Source organism: Lathamus discolor, chromosome 3 (assembly GCF_037157495.1).
Source record: "Lathamus discolor isolate bLatDis1 chromosome 3, bLatDis1.hap1, whole genome shotgun sequence".
In the NCBI taxonomy this organism is placed as follows: domain Eukaryota; kingdom Metazoa; phylum Chordata; class Aves; order Psittaciformes; family Psittacidae; genus Lathamus; species Lathamus discolor.
The window spans coordinates 144,059,433-144,080,982 of NC_088886.1; the positions used below are offsets into that span (position 1 = coordinate 144,059,433).

The following is a 21,550-nucleotide window of genomic DNA, read 5'->3' on the forward strand; positions in this document are numbered from 1 at the left end:
CAACATTGTTTTCTTTATTTTTTGTTAGGTTTTGGGTTTTGGTTTGTTTTTAAGAAGGAAAGCAGCTACATACACTAAATTTTAGCCTTTAGTGACTTGGTATTTTCTGCTTAAAATTTCTTTGTCAAGTTGTTGGTAAGACTGGAGGGTCATAGTAGTTCTTTCTTGCTGTAAAATCTGTGAATATATTGTACTGATGCAAATCAGTACTGATGTAAATCAGTATACAGAGATCAGCAGTTTCATTTTTAAAAACATAAATTTTAACCATCTAGATATTCATACTAGGCTTTTATTTATGCTGAATATAAAACATGCAGTTTCACACACAGGCATTATCAACTATCCTTTTGGTATAATATAATGGGAGCCCATTTGTACAGGTGCTTGCTGACAAATACACTGCATGTTTGTAAAAAGCAAACTTTAAGAATGTACTGGATATGCTTTAGGAGATTACTATGGTGTTTTGATTTTAACATTACGAGTGCTTGTTTAGATTTCTACATACAATCTTAAAATGCAAGTCAAGAACAAATGTATGAGAAGTGTTGCAAAATGAGCTTTGTTCTTTGTAACAGACCTTAAATCAAGAATGTTTATTATGAAGCTGTCAGCAAATATTTGCTTGCATACCTTTTATTATTTCAAAGTCTTTTATGAACAGTACGTCACAGTGCTAGTGTAATTTACTTTCAAATACCAATTTCTACTGTTTTAAGCTTTCCAGAGACATAATAAAGGAAATTAATCTTAGATCTTTTGTAATAAAACATTTTTGCAAGCATTTTGTGTTTTCAAGATGCTATGACATCCTGTTCAGTTGAAGAAGCGCACGACTTTAATTGTACGACTCATTCACTTTAAATATTTCATAATGCTTTTATTAGTTGCGTAGAACCACTGAAGTAAGATCTGTAATATCTAGTGCTGGTCATCATTTTTATTCATCATGGTTTAATAAGCATTATAATTACAGATTGAGGAAGAAATATGAGTTAGCTTTGTGGTTTTCCTTGGGACTTCTGTACGCACGAGTATGATTGGAAGGGATTATACAAGCTCTGTGAGCATAGCTGATTGCATTTAAATACACTGATGCAGTCTCCCCAGTCCTGACACATTATTCTTCATCTCTAAGTAACTGCAGAAAAGATAATGCATAAAATTATGAGTCCTGACACTATTAACTCCATCTGGCTTAGTAGTGAAGTATGAAAATTTGAAGGCCAAGTGGACTTGTTCTTGGCAGGTGTTGTAATGCATGCATTGCCGGTGGAATTAGACTTCAGCTATTTTTTCCAACTGTTTCCCATGTTTGCTTGCAACTTGCACAAATAGCAAAGTTATTTAGAGTGAACAGTCAGTTAGGGAAGCTTTCATTTGGAGATTTCATCAGAGTTCAAGCTGCAAGACCATTAGTAGACAACGTAAGCCCTCTGGGCTCAGTTTTCGAGTAAACATAGATGATGAAAATTTAGTATAACTTTCTCCCTTTAATGTTACAAATATGACTGTTTGCATGCTATTTGCATTCCTATGTTATAATGGGAGGTATGGTAGGGCAGACTAATATCTGGTGCATTTTTTAATGTTTTGTTAAAACATCATTTTTTCCTCATCAGCAACTTATGCGGGAGCGACAGCAGATGGCCAGCCGCCCCTTTGCTTCTGTCGATGTAGCACTGGAAGTAGGAGCTGAGCAAACAGACTTTCTACGAGGGCCATTAGAGGTAGGAACAGTGGTGCTGACAAGGGACCATTGTGATTTGCATATTTACATTGCTAGTCTCATCTGCATCTGCTTCTGAAACCAAGCAGCGTCTGATTACCTGGAGCTGACAAGTCTCAGCTATGTATGTTATGCCATTTTCAAGGCGCAGTTTTAATAGCATGGCATGAGCTGTTATCAAAAGCCACTGGAGAATCTATTAGCTTGCGCTGGAGTGACAGCTCACCTGGCAGTCCTTCCGTGATGGATGTGAGCTGAAGGAATGCAAGGCATAGGCATTAAGAAGGATGCAAACCTCATGTACAGTCCTTCAAGTACACAGTACCCCTAGTTAACATCCATCTTAATTAACAGAGATTGCAGCAAACAAACAAACAAATTAATAAAGCGGCTGTGGGTTGAATTTCAGTGTTGGGCTTTTCATGCACAGGTTTAAAGAATACAGAGTATATTGCATAGTTTTGTTAGTAGATAATGGCTACATTACTGCATTCTTTTATTGTAATTGCAGTACATTGGAAAAGAAATAATAATATGCAAAGCAATGTGATATTGGAGTAGTGTAATAATGCATGAAATGGATTCTGGAAGTTTCACCTGAAAATAGACGGAGAATTACAATATGTGGATAATAATAAATATCTAATCTAGGTTGGGCTTTTGGTAGATCATAATCCTTTATTCCTTTACTTTTATTTACAATATTGTGTTTACAGTTATTACTTTATCTGATTTGTGGTGGGACCTGGCAATGAGATCTGATAGCTCTGCAATCTTTCAGGATTGTACTTTTCACTTCTGCCAATTCCTCTTAAATTCAAAGCTTCTCCTACTTTTCTCAATAGCCTCTTTCAACGGAAGATTAAATACACTCTATCAAATCTCTAAGGTTCCTGGAGAAGTGAGCAATGTGAAAAACAGATTCATAGCAGAAAGAAAAAGAATCAATTCTTGAGTACTTACAAATTGAGGTTCTCTGTCCTGCTATTGTATGGGAAGCAGTCGCAATTGTTCTTGCTGGCATAATTTAAGTACTTGGAATAGATAGTGAATAAAAATTCCATATCTCTTTAAAGAAGCATTGTTATTTTCTAACCAAATACTAGAACCTCCACATTCTTCACCAATATCACTATATTTCTGTCTGTTTTTATCTTGGAACAGAAGGCCTCTCCAGCTCCCCAGGCTGAGGGCACATTACACTGTAGTTAAAAGTTAACTCTTTTTGAATGTGATTTCATTGTTTCATCTGGGAATGTTGTCTTTTCAGAGGGAAGCAATGAGTGGGAGCTGAGGCATCCAAACTCTTAATTCTGTACATACTGATTATTTAATTAAACTTTAGAAGTAAACATCACAAGTTAATTACCACATTTTCTTTTCTTATACCTGTTATTTAGCACTCAAAGACGTAGATGCTAAAATATTTTAATTATATTTTACAGGGGCTTTTTAGCTTTTTCTTCTAGCCTAGCATTTTCTAGTAATTGTTTAGCATTCAATTTGCGTAGTGTTTTTCCTAATGAATACATAGTTATACACAGAATTAAGTTCATTCAAAGTTTCCTTGGAATTGCGATATGCTGATCTATATCAAAACAAAGCATTGTGCTGAGGATTAAATGAATGTGATTAAAGCATTGATCATCCTTTAATGTATATTCTTTAAGAAAGAGCTATATTAATCATCTATTCCCAGTCTATGTTCAGTTTCCAAAAGGACACTAAAAGCTGTAGTAGCTATTCTGTTCTTCATTCTCAGCTCTCTTTCAGACTGTAGGGAATTTGGGTCATACATGCATTTCCAGGGTGCAATGATTAAACAATAGGATAGTATGAAGTAGCTGTAACTTCATTTTGTTGTATTTAGAATCATGAAATTATTTTAATGATCCTGTGATGCCTGATGCCCACTGGGATCTTTAAAAATTGGACATCTTTTGGTAAAAATGAGGAATATACAGTAACTCTCTTCAAAATGTTCCCACTGGCATTGTGAAGATGTTCTACTGATATACCAGGAGTTCCAGTTTTAATGTTGGAGGGCTGCATTCCCTCAGCTCACACTTTTATTGACATTGTATTACTCATTTATACTTTGGACATTGTTGGTATACTTTTATTGACAATGTAATAACTCCAGCACTTCCAGTGGCAGTGTATTGATCCATGGGTCCTTTAGGCACATGTCTTTGAACTCTTCCAGATATTACTACAAGATTCCCATTCAACTGCATCATAAGACTGCTGTTCATTGATGTCATCTTGCTTACATTGCTTTGTGCAGCCGGTGTCCTAAATTAATACTGATGGTCTGGTACATATCAGTATTCATACGATTATCTACAGTATGCCATTTGGTTAGCTTTTGGTTTATTATTTGCATTTATTTGTAAATATCTAGAGCAACTGTTTTGCTGTACAGTTTTAGTGTGCAGTAGTAAGTCACATTTTACCCAGTGTTTGGAAAGCATATCTAAGAAAATAAGAGTATGAATAGTGTACTTAAAATGATGGCCTATTTTAGATACTTATGACACAACGGATATATTTGGGTCTATTTGCAGTCAGCAGCAATTTGCAACAGATTAAAATAAAATACTGAAAGCATTACAGGAGAGAGTTGAATCTGTTATTTTGGGCTCTTTCTGCTTTGGAGTCTTTACCAGCCAGTCTATCTTTCTTAATGTTTTGCCAACAAAATGACAGTACCTTGATATTAACTCCTTCAAAAAACTTTAACCTGCATCATACTGTTCCTGTTTCCTGCTGTCTGAGTGGGTTTTCAGTCACTGACAATAGCCTTTGCTCTTCCCAATTAAACCATATTATTCATCAACCTTTTAACCTCCTCAGGCTACTTTTCTGTGTAACTGAATCACAACATGACACTAACAAGTCTCATCTTGTCATCCATCCTGTCATGTTGGCCTTACATCAACTATTAAATATCTTATTGTCAGCTTAAACTTAACACAGAAGAAATCAAACTTAGTTTTTCGTTTGTGCTCCTTCCCTTTTGGTATCAATCACTGTCTTGCTAATGATATTGACAGCATCATAGTATCCTAATTCTAAATCTGTGAAGTAATACCTACTCCTGCTGTGTCATGATATTCATGATACTAATTTTGTGCACAATTATCCTATTATACTGATTATACCAATGCTAGCATTTATTTGCATCTTTATCTGCTTCCATTGCTTTCCCTACTTCAAAGTGGTGAAATCTGTATAAGTTCTTACAGGAGAAGGTGAGGATGGAGGCAGGCCACCTCTCACTCTTCTTCCCTCCCTCTTGGGAGGGACAAGAGCAGGCAGTGAACCTATGGATCCCAAGAAAGAAACAGGGGAGGCTACAGTGAAATGACTCCTAAGGTCCCCTTGTTAGCAGTTTCACATAGCACACAGGCTGTTAGGAGCAGAGCAAGAGAACACCAGAAGCACCCTGTCCAGAGAGTTTGAGAATATTGTGATAATTTTTGATACCACCTTAATTTTTTCAATGCCAGAATCAGAAAAAAATGAGATAGCATCATAGATCAATAGATACAATGCTTTCTGACAGTCAGTGCCCTTAGTATTAAAAGTTTTTTTATTCCTTTCTTGTCTTTTTTTCTAGACATCTAAGTAATTTCCAGACCTGGTTGCTTTTTGCTGTTCAGTATTTCCCAAAAGCTAAATTGTTTAGGCTATCTTTGTATTCTAAGCCTCCTTTAGGCAACATTTTTTCCACTAAATATAACTCACTTTCGAAGAGTCACTTCCTCTGTGCTGCTGACGGTCATTTTACTTAATCTGTAGGTTAGGTGAAAACAAATATAAATGTGGTGGGTTTTTTTCTGTCCTGCTCTGCCTAGGTCCTGGGTATTTTTCAGCCCATTCAAAGCCCATGGATTTCTTTTGAAACAGGGACAGATTTTTTCTTTAGAGATAAGTTGGGCACTACTGTAAACTCTAATGATTGGTCATGCTAAGTCTCTGGACAGTAGCATCCACTATGCTACATCTGCCGGAGTAAAGACAGATGTGCTATTGCCTGCATAAGAACCAAGTGCAGATTTGCTCTTATGATGATCATCCATTTGATAACTTTGCAGTATTGGATATCTATTTTTTTGCAAATCGATGTTCTTTAACAATTATTTCTGCAGAAAAAAAATACAGTAAAGCTTTCAGTCATTTTCCATCAAGTTATTGAGTTTCCTGTAGAGTTGTCACAGACAGTAGATTGTTCTCTACTTCTGACAAAGTGAGATGATCTCAAGAATTTTGAATTTCAACTAAAATCCATCTTTGTTTTTCTAGCAAGCATTAAGTAATATGTATGGTACATTAATTAAGTTTTGAATTTCAGGCATCTCTGAGAAGTATGAAGCAAATATAAGCCATTTTTTCTCGTTTATTTAAGTAAAAGATTTGAAAGGTATGCACCGACACCAGTAGCTATCATTATAGCAAAAATGGCTATTGGAAATCAGAGTGACTTATTAAAACGCATGAAAGACCTATAGCAGGGGGTTGTGAGGTTTAGGTAGTTGAAATTTATACTAATCAGCTTCATTGCTGGTTTCTCCTGCCAATATGTCAGAACTTTTATCTTGATTTACAAATAAATGGAACGTAATCATTGTACAAAATTAAAGAAGGTCATATGCTTCATCAACATTACACCTGCGTTATTTTGATGACATAAAGTCTAATATCAAGGAACAGACTCTTCCCGACTGTGTTACAAGTCATCAGACTGCCCCTTGATATCCTAAGTTCCTAATTTTAGTCTTATTGTCAGAGGATAACTTCAGTCTCCTTGTGAGAAGTAAAGATTTATTTAAGATCATGATGAAATTGTCCCTAGAACTGTCATCTTGTTTCCAGTGACCAAAAGGCAATACACATATGGCAACAGGAGCTATCAAAGGCCATTATACTTGCACTTCTTTACTTAAAAGTCATGCTATATAATTTATATAGTTCCATGTGTTGCTCATGCAAGCTTTTTGGGGAGCTGAAGTTTGGGAACTTCGAGGAAGATACTAGTATATTAATTATTTCTTATAAATTCTGTTTTAAATATGATCAAATCTGATTAGCATTTATTGCTATAGTGGGATAAGTAGACATTATCCCACACTATCATGTGGGTAAACCAGACATTCCCCTGGATGGGGAAGGATAGTTTCACTGTTTAATCCATCTTTATCATGCTTAGTGCTGAGGAAGGTATGTTGCCAAGTGCAAGATACAGACTGAGCAAGTTTGGCCATGATCACACACAAAAAGTTTCAGGTTGTTCTGAATGATTCCAGGGATTACAAAAGCTGTAGCTGGATTCAAGCAAGCAGTTTAGACACCTACCCTGTTCTTTTTAATGTAATTCAGAAATGCAAGTTTCATTGGGGTTTTTTTTGTAATCTTCCCCTTCGAAGCCTTTGGATGTGCGTGCACTGAGTCGCTGTTTTTAGAACTCTCATCCCTGAGTCTAATTGTAGTTTTCATTACTTTTTTTTTCCCTAACAAAGTTTTGGGGATTTTTTTTTTCTTGGTTTTGTTTTTTTTTTTTTTTTTTAACCTCATGCTAATTCCAGATTTGGATTATCCATATTGTCCATGTGTTACATATGTAAGATAGATAAACTCTGCTTGGCAATGGAAGGGGCTTAACTAAGTACAGTGTCTCGCCTGTGGCAATGGAGCTCAAGGAGACCAAGAGAAGAAAGAGTTTAGTTGAGAACAATGTGAGCAATCGGATTTAGATAATATAAATACAAGGAAAAGTCAAGGAAATTGGAGTAGACTATTGAAAGGATTCAAAATAATAACCTGAAACATGCAAAAGGTTAGTAGCGATCAGAAGGGCAACAATCTTTTCTTTTGTGTGCACTATAGGCAGCAAGGGTGTAATGGATTTAAATTGTAGTAGAGGAGGTTTAGGCTGGATATCAGGAAAAGCTTCTCATAATAAAGCTGAACCACTGGAAGCAATTGCCTGGGGAGGTGATGGAATTTCTTCTATTGTAAGCTTTTTAGAGCAGGTTGGACAAACATTTCCCAGGTACCATGAATCATAGCTGCATTAGCTTCTCTCCTTTCAGCTCTGTCTTTATTATTATTTTGATTGCTGCCTAGCTCTTCCTTTTGCATGCTATCTGAAAATAGTCCATTTTTCTTGTTTGAACAGTTTAATTATCTTCACTGGACTATTATTTTTCTGTTACTGAATATTTCTGACCCTTCTCTTCACTTTTGCTGTAATCTTCATTGATTTATGTCCTCAGTTTTCTTGTAAGATCAGAAACTATGTCATCCTGACCCCTAGTTGCTCCATGACTGTAAGTCTGCCTAACATGATCTCCAATCCATTCTGAAATAGTTTCAATATTCTCCTTGAAGTCTGTGTTCATGATGTAATTATTTTTTGGCTTAACCAGTGCGTTACCATGTTTATAGCCTTTCAAAATCCATGCAGCATATACTGCTAGAGTTCAGAGAAACATAGTCAGATGATAAACCTGACTCTGAAGATAAGAATCTATATTGGATAACATTTTCTGTTTTTCTGTATTACTCAAAAGATCATGCTAAATTTGCTGTCCACTGCCTCAAGGACACCATTATCGTGTGCTACACTTTGACCTTGGTGGCTCACTACATTCTTCTCTGCCCACAGCCTCAGTCCTATTCAACTGGAAGACTTTCTCCTAAACTATTGAGTCACTTTATTTTGAATCCTACCTTCAAATCTTATTTTTCTTCTTTACAGAGTATTTATTCACCTTCGGTACCCTTTGGTGATAATGTGCGAGAGATGTTATATCAGATGTAAAATTAGCATTTGGTAGTTCTATTAAAGTGTTTACCTGAAAGCAGCAATATTTGGTTTGCAATATCTTCTTTGTTATATAATGAACCGTTTTTCAGAAATCAGATTTTTAGATTTCACATCATTTAATTCAGTGGTCATATACAATAGTGTAGCCCAATTAAATATCTTTACATTTGCATAAGAATTTTGTTGCTGCTCTTTAAATCTATGTCTAGCACTCTATGAACTCTGAGCCTGTGATATAGAACAAATACTTAAACTAGTTGCTCATGCATACTGGTCACAGCTATGATTTTTTTGTGTGTATGTATATTAACTCTATTCAATGTAAAGTGTATAGATGTTCAATTCCTTGCACAGAATCAAGTTAACAATATTTTGAGATATCTAAGTAACAGTTTTCTCTTTTAGCATATGGGTAATCTAAAAATAATCAGAGAGATGCTGCCTGGAGTAAGCCACATTGTTTTTTCATACAAACCAAATTTGTGTGTGTGTGTTTATTGCTAAAATATATACTAACACCTTAAAACTTGTTGATGTTTTGACAGAGTCCTTAACTTAAAGTTTTTAAAAATTCTAGTTTGGTTCTGGAATGTTTCCAGTCTCTAAATTCACAGAAAACACATTTTTAATCCCTGTTTGCTTGCTTATTTCTGTTGAGTTAGTTGACTTTCATGGCAAACAAACATTGTAAGAATGCCCTAAACATGATGTATAGAAAATTTGTCTATATGCAGGCTGATGCCCTAATGTTTCATGCTAACGAGAGTCAAGCCTCTGCTTATTTGCTTATGGGCTATGGATCTGTGAATTCACAATTAGTTCTGAAAACCTGATTTTTGAGCAGGTTTTTTGATAAAAATGTATCTTTCCACTTCACAAAATGCATTTGGCATGTGTACCACGTAATCAGATGACTACAGAAGTTGTTTGGATAGAAATATATGATTTGTGTTGCACAAAATTGCCAACAAATTTCATGCTCAATTGGAACAATTAGCAGGAATTTTGGCTGACTGGCTAAATGTAGGTGTTTCAGCGCTATTGGCACGCTCTGAATAGAAATTGTTAAATTACTGTATTACGCCTAGTTGCAAATTGAAAGTATCAAAATAAATATTCTGATTGTTTTAAAGCAGAAGTGTTTAGATGTGTCAGTAAATGTTATGAATAATAAGACTGTACATGTCCTATGTTCATATAAAATTTATAAATATAATTTTTCCAACATCCTATTTCATAAAGGTACAAAATTCAGTGAATGTAAACTAAAATATATATGTACGTACCTCTGGGATTGTCTTTGAACAAGGCTTGCTTATGGGAATCTTGCCTTTGGTTAGCAAATCCATGACAAAGAGATTTTTCCAGAATTGTTTAAAAACTGAACGTACCAAAGCATGGAAATAATTTTGCTATCACACTAACTAAAAGCACATAGACTGACATTTTTCTCTGTTTGATTGACTGGGCCTTTCTGTGCACCTGATTTGCACATGCCATTCTCTGACAGGCTGCTCTTTCTAGTTATATATATTTTCTTAGTATTTCTTTTGTGTTTAGATCAAAAATTATTTCTCATCTTGAAAGCAGGACATTTCTCACTTTAAAAGGAAAGGAGAAGAAGAAATACATACAGAAACTATAGTATTTCATCAGGTATTTCTCATGGTTCCAGGTGGAACTGGCTACTGTATAATCTTACGTAACATTTGGCAGCCTGTAAGTCCTTAACTTTGCTTCAGAGACATTACCTGCATGCCTGGCTCTGTACTTGAGTTTCATTTTTTTCCTGCCAACAACAACACATATTGAAACTGCAGCAGACAGGAGACGAAAGTACAGTCAGTGCCTTTGCTTTTCTTCACAGAACTTGATGACCTGCATGTATTGTTAGGTAATCTAATAGGTTATGCCAGTTTTCACTCAAGTTTTATCATTCTGTAACTTCTATCACACTAAATTTGAGTATGAAATAGGTATGAATTCATTGCATGGAAGGCAGTGCACCTGCCCTGGACAGCAGATACTTAAACCTCACCTAAGAGTCAGGGAGCCATCCAGTTTGCTTCCTTCCCAAGACTATTCTCAGCAGGCACTTTCCTACTGGTCTGTAGACTCGGCTTTCACAGTTACTGGCTAAGCTTTGCCTAAGTCCACATGAAAGACTAAAATATTGTCTCTGGTCAGGGCTACAACTAAACTGATTTTGAAGATGGTCACCTTTTGTGCAATAATATAGTGAGGATAGTACTTGTCCATGAGCTAAGAAACCACTGAGCCCAAGGGGGACTATACCTATATAGCCCTAGCCATCCTGTGGGAGCATACTCTTATTTTTACAGCTACAGAAGCGGATTGATCAGGTGATGAAAAGAAGAACAGACAAGAGGGAATCTGACTGCTTGGATAACCTGGACACTCCTCTGAAAGGGAAAAGTAGTAAAGTGTTCCCTGTGCGAGGATCCAGAGCTACAGATTTTGCTCTTCCCATCTCAGTGTCTAACTTCGGATCTACCTACTGTGCTTTTGGTATCACAGCTCTTGAATTTCTGGTTGCATGGTGGCTTAATTTCAAGAAAAAGGATGTATCGTGTTCAAATTTAGGTAGACCATAAAACCCCTGGACTCAGTAGAACCTGAAGCTGAGCTTTCTCCTTATTTGGATCACTCTTCTGATGTATTCTGCAAATTCAGGTCCCACTCAGTATATGTCCATCAGAGCTGGAGAAATTTAATGTAAGTGTGCTGCATAGCATTTCTTCTTGCTCCCAGTGTTCTCGAAGGAATCATGGAATGCTTTGAGTTGGAAAGAACCTTTAAAGGTCCAACCCCCCTGCAATAAGCAGGGACATCTTCATCTAAATCAGGTTGCCCATAGTCCCATCCAACCTGACCTTGAATGTATCCAGTGATGGAGCATCTGCCACCTCTCTGGGTAACCTGTTTCTGTGTTTCACGATCCTCATTGTAAAAAAATTCTTCCTCAAATCCAGCCTGAATCTCCTCTCTTTTAGTTTAAAACCGTTGCCCCTTGTCCCATCCCTACAGGCCCTATTAAAACTGTGTCTCCATCTTATAAGCCCTCTTTAAGTATTGAGAGGCCTTAAAGTCTGCTCAGAACCTTCTGTTTTCTAGGCTGAACAATCCCAACTCTCTCAGCCTTTCCTCAAAGGAGAGATGCTCCACCCTCTGATCGTTTTTGTGATCCTCCTCTGGACCCACTCCATCAGGTCCATGTCTTTCTGGTACTGAGGAAGAGGAGTCCTGTTTTCCCCCCTTCATATTGAGAGAGGCAGTTTTCATTTTTACACTGATTGTTTAGAACGGTATGGTAGTAATTACAGGCAGACTAGATCACTTCTTTGGTATGAGGAACCCAAGATGTCAAAAAGGCTATGAGGAGGCTGGGTTATAGAAGTTATAGGGCATGGATTCCATTCGCTGGCTTTAGGAAAATAGAGGTAGAAACATTGCATAAAGTGCAAGCTTCAGTATAATCTCAACAATGTTTTTTATTACAGAAAATACCATAATACTAGAATTTGAAAAATTAGTGGGCTCAGTCAGGACTGTAGGACCCAATGGTTTTATACTTTAATGGTCTTAAAGGAGCCATAATTTCTTTCAGAAATCAAATATTATCAATAGTATATGGCAGTAAAGTAGAAGCTGTAGTAAAGTGGACATTACAAAGGCAGTGAGGCTGCAGTGATATTAGGAAGATCACTAACTTTGTATCAGGGAAATATCTGAAAGAGGAAATCCTTTAAAAACTAAGGAGTATTTGTGATATGTGATCACTTCCAGTTATGAATATAGTGTATTCTACAAACCTATTAGAGCTTCCTATAACCAAGTCTGTAAAACATTATTGTTCATTAGTGTGAAGCAGTAAAGTTTTTAACAGATACGTATGAAATAAAATTTTGCTTTTTTCATCTTTAGTATATATTTATATTATTGGAATGCTATTTGAAGTAGAGTTTTGCCTTTCCAGGTGCTGCTCCTTATACTCTACCCTTGACAAGATGACCTTTTTCTTACCTTTGTTACCCAGCTTTCAATAAGAAACCGGGAAGTTTAAAGAGACACTTGCTGTCAGCTTCTTGTCTCAACTGTTTAGGGCTTTAAAAAAAGATGTATAAGTATTGAATCAGCTCAAGTTAATAAATAAAGTTATTCTGTTCCACAAACAAGTTACTGGCTATTAAAGAAAAAGCCACTGGGCTTTTGTAAAAGTAGACAAGCAATTTATTTTATATTGAGAAATTTTTCAAATTGTAGGAATCAGAAAGAATCCAATGTACCCTTCTGAACACACTTAAATACCAGTTTAGGTGCAGAAAAGAAGAACATTATCCAATGACTCACAAACATAATTTGTACTTTGCAACACAAAACACACAAGTGTAGGACACTCTTTAAGATCACCACTAAATATACCAAGAGGTGCTGACATGACTTTGGCAATGAGATCTAATGAGATCATTTTCCTTCTGGGCATATGGATGTGTAAAGTGCTTTTTTTTTTGCATGAAGAATATTTTAAAGAAAATCTATTACCATTTTGATATATAGAGAGACAGCTGAACATCAGAAATTGAATATGCATAAAAAACTCTCCAAAAACTACTGTTGTGCCCTCCTATGTACTTTCAGTTAGATTCTGTCATCACTCACTTGCTGAACTCAAGAAAAGCAGCATTGCACCAGGTCCAAATCCAGTACAACGTAAATCTGCTACAGCATCATTAAAACTAGACTAGTGAAATAGTATACTTAATCTGATGGATTTATTGAGAAATAGTGGATTTGTCTGTAATGTTAAATGCAGAGCAATTGCAGATACGTATTTAAAAAAAAAAATAATCTATTTTTCTCATTTCCCGATATAATTAAGTGGTAGAAGTAAATGCAAAGCACAATGTGGTTATGGTCTAGCAAACGTTTATAACCAGTTTGCTGCTATTTTGCAAAATAACTAGCTAAAGAAAATTTTAAATAAGCTTCTGTAACCAAGATTTCTGTCTTATTACTTACTTTTATTTATATAAGGATGCTGAGGGTGAAAAAGAAGTAAGAGGAAAACTGGAAGGGGTGAACAAACAAACAATATAAGACCCTGAAGGAAAGCAATAATTAATGTAAGGCCATACAGGAAGATGCTTTGATGCTTTGGGAGCAAAAACTATATATCCAGTATCTGAAGGGGGCCTACAAGGATGCTGGAGAGGGACTCTTCACTAGGGACTGTAGTGGCAGGACAAGGGGTTATGGGTTCAAACTTAAACAGGGGAAGTTTAGATTGGATATAAAGAAGAAGTTCTTTACTGTCAGGGTGGTGAGGCACTGGAATGGGTTGCCCAGGGAAGCTGTGAATGCTCCATCCCTGGCAGTGTTCAAGGCCAGGTTGGACAGAGCCTTGGGTGACATGGTTTAGTGTGAGATGTCCCTGCCAATGTTTGTAGATATATCTATATCTATATATATACTATATATCTATATATAGATATAAACAACAACTATATATCCATAAACCCACACAAAATACACATCAATAAAATGGCACACCTAATATGACCACTGAGTAATATGTTGATAAAGTTTGCCTTCAATCCAAACCATATTTCCCAAAGCCTAGATGTAGTGTTGCAATTTGCATATGCACTGCCTGTAGCCATTGATATTCACAACAGAACTTGGCATAAACCCAGTGCATTTAGTGTAGGAGTGCATGATGTCATGCTTTGTTTTGTTTAATGTATATGTTTTGGCATGTGAGAGAGGGCAAAGTCAGAGAAACTTTGTTTAGAATTTGGGATGAATGATAGGAAAGTTTGTTGAAAGTCTGCAGACGAAGTAATACTTCAAGAACATTACTTCCCTAACCCTGGGGAACCTACATCACCTGTAGTACTTGCAGCTGGTTTTGTTCCAAAAAGTTCCATTGTTCGAGATGACAAAAAAAAAAAAAGGCTTGATCACAGCCCCTTAGGCAGTTTTTTAGATGTGCTGTATTAGCCACTGCGTATGAGGATACCTCAAATTTGTGTTCCAAGGAAGGGCAGTACAAAAAGCAAAAGGCAGGTGTGATGTTTTTACAGAAATCTCTACAGTAGCCTTTGCTACTGAGGTGTAACCCATTACTCTGTTTCAGATAGTTTTTCAAATGGCTTAAAATGTTCAAGTATATCATAGAACTGTAGTTGCCCTGAGAGGTGATAATAGCACAATCAACTCATTATCATCCAGAATGTGGGGCAACAACTTTAAATCAACTGGGAAAGGCAGAAAGCATTATTCAGAAATGCTGCTTAAAGAGAGCTGGGACAGAATGAGAAATTCAAAAGCACTTCTATACAATGGGTTATAGTGATCATTGTTTGCTGTATCTTCTGTGTAATTATAAGTTCTTCTGAATGCTTTCCTCTGCTCACCTCTGCCTTGCCCATTTTTAACTCTAACCAGCTTGTTTTCATCAGTATGCAGATCTTCTCCAAGCACCATTCTGTTTCAGCATTAGGATCACTATGGCAGGCACTTCTGACAGAAAAATGCACCTATTTGCTAGCTGAGTATTTACAGCACGAGAAATCATCTTCTCATCAGCTGTGTCATGTTAGGAGACTGCATGTTAAACTGAAATCCAAATTTTTTTACTTACTGAATTTGAATTATGTGATAAATCTAATCTGTAGAAAACATCATTTATCATGCACAATAGAATAATAGATCATTTGTGTTGAAGGTACCTCTTGTAGTCATCTGCCAGTCAGAGAGACTGGGGATGAGCCAAACCCCTGAGCAGAAGTCAAGCCACTGTTGATCAGATTGCTTAGGGCCCTGTCCTGTGGTGTTTTGAATATTTCTAAGGATGGTGATTCCATGAACTCACTGGCCCCTGTTCAGATGTTTGACTACCCTCATTGCGAAAAGCCTTTTCCTGATACCTCATCAGAATCTCCCTTCTTGCAACTTCTTTCTGCTGCCTGTTGTCTTATCCCTTTGAGAAAAGCATGGCATAGTCAGCTCCAAGACTGAACAAATCCTGTACTGTCAGACTTCCCTCCTAACTTGTAGGCCACCTGTATCTCACAATTTTGTTTACAAAGATACCATGGGAGACTGTTTTGAGATTCTTGCTAAAATTCAAGGTTAACACCATCCACTGCTGCTGTCCACTGAGCCAGTCATACTATCACCAAAAGTAACCAGGTTGGTGAGACAAACCTTTACATTTTGGTACTTGCAACATGTACCTTGGTATACTATAGACAGAGCTTTTAAAAGAATGTGTTTAAATACTGGCAGTGCATGTGCAGTTGTAAAACACAGTTATGAGTTTGTGGCTGATGTATGGTGAGATGAGTTTAGTATTTTGGGGGGGGGGGTGTTTAGAGGGTTTGTGGTAAACTAGGCACAAGTCACAGGGTGACAAGACAGAAAGGGTTAATGAATATCCAACTCACAGGCTTTAATCAGCCTTCAGCTTTGACCAATTATTCAATTAGAAACAGCAGCTGTACAAGCTTAGATCCAAGTAAATACTTAATTTGCAGTCCCTTCTTGAAGGGGTTGATAGAGTTGTGCTGGGAGGTGCTGTAGGAAGAGCTCTGTGTGAAGAGTTGACCATGGAAAGCAGTCTGGAAACTGGGTGAGCTATGGAGAGAGCAAGCTCTTTTCTTTCTTCTTTAATGATGGGTGTCTTGGCTGGAGTTCAGTAAAGTTAAGATGAACTGTGCTAAAGCTGGTTTTTATGCTGCACAAATTGGCTATGCTATTTTAGTTCTTCAAAGAAGAAACAAAAGAAAAAGTAGATTTCAAATACCTATTGCTAAGAGTAAATGGGAAATATGTTTTCCTCTTTCATTTGCTCGGTTTTTCTGTTTTCTTCTTGGTAACATGTCAATCATAGTCTCTTATTTGTGTGCACCAGCTGCACTTTCAGAGAGCCCACTATTAAATATCATCTCTCTTCAGTAAATGCTAGTTTATTTTTATTTTTCCAGTATCCCTTCTGAAGCCTACTAGGTAGTCCAGGCAGATGTAACTTTTCTCCTTATTACATTTTCCATCTTCAGGAAATTACCTGGTTACTCTTCTTAATCCTCATAAAATTTCACTTAAAAAGATAGTACCTCCTTTTTAAAATAGGTGTGCTTATCTGATTCATTAAAAAGAATCCCTGCTACATCGTAAAGCCATCATCTTCTTTCAGTGATTTATTGACACATTGCAGTCCTTACAGTGTTTACACTGTATACTTTAGGTCTGCTAGTTTGCTAACAAATAGAATTGATATGTTCAAACATCTGAATAACATTAACTGCATCTTTTTACTGGCTCTGGTTGTCAACCAGAGATGATGAAATTGTATACTCTAAGGTGTAGTAGAGTGAGTCGTCCCAAATACCTTTCTCCTAAGCATGTTAGATCACTAAGCTATGTGAACAAAAGTGTCACTGCGTTAAAAGGGTGTTCTAATGGCTTTCACAATAGAGGTGGTCATTTTGTAGATCAATTCTTGACAGTTACACTATCATAGAATTTAAAAACAGAATTACTTTTGTGATTATTGTATTTGTACCTTGGGAGCAAACATGATCTAGAACAGCTTTGGGAAGTGAAGTGGTTATCTTCAGAAGTGAATCAGTAGCATTGCATACAAATACTTAAAGCAAAAGTGGCAAAGAGGTCTCTGCCCGTGGTAGGGGGCTTGGAACTGGATGATCTTGAGGTCCTTTCCAACCCTAACTATTCTATGGTTCTATGAATTATTTAAGCTACAAATTGAGAAATTGTCCTCTGTATGTGATCTGATGTTACTAATGTAAACCACTGTTCTGTAGATATTTTAATCTACAATGAATGTGATAATTTGTTAAGTGTTACTATCGGTACCCTTTTCCTCTGGATATTTCAGTGAAGACAGTGTATTGATAACTATGAGGTACATAGTGGATCTTCTAAAATTTGTATTCAGAAATTCACTATCACTAATTTAATGCAGTCATAAGCAACTTGAAGTCAGTGTGACACAAGAAATGATATTCAGCTGTCTCATAGCTAACAAATGACGCTAATTAGCCGTCTTTTAAGTAAAAGATAATACATCACAGATAAGAGTTCATATTTCATATAGTGCCCATTACCAGAGACGTAGGGCCAAATGAACATTCATGTTACAATCCTTTAAGCTCTTCTGTCACAGAATATATTATAAAAATGGTGCTCTGAAGTAAAGTTTTAAGACAGTGGAAACTTTGGGAAATTGAAGGCTTTAGTGAGCAGTCATGATTAGTATTTGCTTTGATAAGGACTAAGGGAATACTTAGGGCTTATGCATCGCTGTTGTGTTGTCTTCCCCACTGCTAATATGGGTATGGCAGTTTGGTTCACCTCTGGTCATTTCCACAGTGACTCAAACAGTACCAGCTTTCTTTTTAAAAAGACTACAAATAAGATAATTCTCAAGCATCTAAAAGTTTTTTGCTGCTTACAAAACCTAGTATGCATCACTAGCCCTATGATATGGGGACCTTGGACATGATCTGTGCAATGGGAATGCGGCTGCCTGCATTGAGTTGCGATCCAGATCTTTCACTTCCAAGATTACAATGGTCTGAGGTTCAGTAGCAAATAGCTGATTAATACTATAAAATATTTTGATCCACTCACCAAAACCAGGGAGTAGTTTGAGTAGCTGGTAAATAAAATTGATTCCATTTAACTGCCATAAATAAAAGGGTAGAAAGTTGAGAAATGGTGAGCAATGCAGTGAGTAAAAGCTGTGGCCTAAGCCAAATCCTGCCCATTGCAGTAGCTGGAATAAGTAGCATATCTCTACAACTGTTGCAAAGCAGAAGAAGGGGGAAAATGAATATAGCTACCTTTTGTGTAAAGGGATATTCCATACCATAGAGCATCATGCTTAGTGTAGAAACTGGGGAAGTTGGCTGGAAAGGGCTGATCATTACTTGAGGATGGGCTGGCCATCATCTTTTTTTGCATTATTCAGATGCATATTGTATGAAACATCACTTGGTTTTCTTGGAGTTGCTTCCCTTCTCTATTTCTTCTTATTATTATGCTTTATTTAAATTATTAAACTGTTCTTATATCAGCCTCTAGGGGGTTTTACCTTTTTTTCCCTAATTCTACTCCCCATCCAACTGGGGAAGAGGGGGTGGGAAGTGAATGAGTGGCTGTGTGGTACTAAGCTCCACCTGTGGTTAAGCCAAGACACAAAGCATTCCTGTGTTATCACAAAAAAGTGTGTAACACAGGTGGGTGAAGTGGTGTATTTTGGGGGGGAATGGGGGTGAGAAAGCTGTGGAGTAGCTAATGTTAGTTACAGTGCTGGGAACATGCACACAAGTGAGGTATACTATGGATGCAGCCTATTGCTACAAAGGTGCCCCAGCTTGAAAAAGACGGAGAAAAGCCAGTTTACATGCTCAGTGCAGAACTGAGGTATCCTTTCTAATGTTCAGACACGTGATGTAGGCTTATTCATAGGCAGACTGCAGTACTACCCTGTTTGATTTCTAAAGTGAAACTGTAACTCTCAGGACATGTTTTTGTGCGCAGCTTCTAGAAACTCAAGATAAAAAAGCAGAATTAGTGCCACTGAATATAGCCAGGTATGCATCTTACTGAAAATAGTCATGCCTATGATTTTTACATGTGATTCTTTACCAATTGTTTGCTAGGAATTTCATCCTTGCATATAACATAGGGGAGAGAATATAAATACTTCTAGCATTCTGAAATCCTTTAATCTGCCTTCCTGATAAGACTTTGTTGCTGATTCCAAGTAAAAACATAAGTCATCTTAAATCAGTTTGCATAAAGAGGTTTACAATAAAGATGAATGCGTGAAATTTAGTGTTTTCTTCATAAATTACAATACTACTTTAGCAATACTTGCAATGGTGTCTTAGGCATTTATACATGTGATGGGCTCAGAGGGTAGTACAAATACGTCTGTTATATGGTGTGAGCACAGATCAAAATTAAAAGCAGTGATTTCAAAGGAATAAAAGGTATTCTTTGTAATGGAACAAATATTCCTATTGCATGAACACTGCCTGAAGTATCCTGTTGATGTGTTTGCATGTTAAGAGAAAATCAACACTGTTATGTTTGATTTATCCTTCGATGTAATGTGAAGCTGAGTTATTACTGTACTAATGGTGTGGCAACAAAAGTTTCTGAAATGCTGGCAAGGCTCCAGTTTATCTTGTTTTTAAGTGTCAGAATTAACAAAGTGAGGTTATTCCAGTATTATCTAAGAGTCATTGTTATCTAGGTGGTATTTGTGGTCTATGGAGCCAGGCTTCCTGAACTGTGAATGTCCTTTTACTGATTATATTTCTATTTTTTAATTATTTAAGTAGTAAATTCTGTACAGTGCAGATGGAACCTTTGAGGAAAGCAGATATTATAGTAATTTAGTATTTCAGTAGCTTTGTAGTTATTTGAAATGGTCTATTAAGTAATGTTTATTTTCATCTTTAGGTATAAAAATGCTTCTTATATATTAGTAGATATCCATCCCACTTTACACAAAGGAAAACTGACAAAGAAAATTCAGACGTGAGCCCAGGTTTTGAGGGTTTTTTTACTCCTTATCCAGTGACCTGCTCGTAAGTGACATTTATATTGGCCCTTTCTATCTTCAGTCTAGATTTGTCTTTCAGCCTAACAGAAGCCATAAAATAGAAATCAGTAATTACTACAGCTTTTCCTAAAAATACAAGATTTAACTAGAACTCATTCAGAAATATGCTGTCAATTTGAAAACACCAAATGAGGTGCTGGGATAAATTTCTCCCAGGAGAGTTTACTATTGTAATGCCCATTGCTGTAGTAAACCATTTTTAGATGTGTTACTCAGAACTGAATCCAGAGATCTGTGGAACAGAGCCAACAGGGACTACTGAAAAGGGATGTCTCTTCAAAAGTACCTAAAACAGGCTGCAGAAAGCTTCTGTCAAGTCAGGGTTTAAATCTGAAAATGGTCTTGCAGAGTTAGGTACTCGTGCTTCTGCTTTCAAAAACAAATGGACTGCCATTGCTTTCATACTTAGTACAGTAGTTCAGTGCCTCAAACAGTGATTGATAAGAGATGGGTGTTACAAGCCGTCATCAGCCAGCAAAGAATAATTTCTTATGACCTCAATATAAGGTTATGGGATCTCTTCTCATTTATTGTCACACCCATGACTCCCCTATTGTAGCGAAAAGCGTCCTTGATTTCAACAAGCCTGACAGAAAAATGACGTGTGACCTAGACTGCTGTCCTGGGAGACAGGAGATACTGCGTATCGGTTTTCTAATCTCCATGCCAAGTGATTCCCATACCTTTAATCCACTTTTATTGATGTAGTATGTGGTTCATGAATCGCCCTTCGAGGTAGAATCAAAATCTTGGTCTCTCACCCTAATAAGCTATTAACAATATGTTACGAAATTGTACTTTGCTATAATTAATCCTTATTTCTTTCATTGTTCTGTAGGAAACTTCAGCAGAGGAATGTTTGGCATTCCTGCGTGTGTGTGTTAGGCATAAACATTGAATCCATTAACTCTATTTAGACTGCAGTAAACTCTCAAGGTGTGAAAGTTTCTCTGTGTATCAACAGGAATTTATTTGCCTTTGGATTTAGGCGCCAGTAAAATAATGCGGAATTGTTTTGAGGGGCAACAAGCATCATAGGGATAGGTGTCAGTTCTACGTATGTTCAGTCCAGTCACATCTGACTTTTTTGGATCTGGATCTACAGTCTTCCAATGGTTAATACTTTTCAGCTTTTTCTGTAGGTGCATTTAATATAATGCATCAACTTGAGCTGTGGTAAATTTAAGAGACACTCAAGTTTGGCTTGCCTTCATCTATTAAAGTGGTCTTAAAGTCTTGTACTACTGTTGGTACTTGTAGATTTTTATTTAATGGTCTTTTAAAAGTTGTCCAGTAAAGCAAA

The 21,550-nt window shown here is 36.7% G+C and overlaps 1 protein-coding gene across 5 annotated transcripts in view; it reads left to right on the forward strand.

Annotated features, from left to right (window-relative positions):
• ATRNL1 (attractin like 1) overlaps positions 1 to 21,550 on the forward strand; it is a 543,705-nt gene that overhangs the window by 408,468 nt on the left and 113,687 nt on the right. For 3 of the 5 annotated variants that reach the window (XM_065672331.1, XM_065672332.1, XM_065672334.1), the window contains exon 27: positions 1,626 to 1,733. The exons of the other annotated variants lie outside the window; for them this stretch is intronic. In XM_065672331.1, the coding sequence (XP_065528403.1) occupies positions 1,626 to 1,733 (108 nt within the window). The remainder of the gene's footprint in view (positions 1 to 1,625; positions 1,734 to 21,550) is intronic. 5 annotated transcript variants of the gene reach the window in all.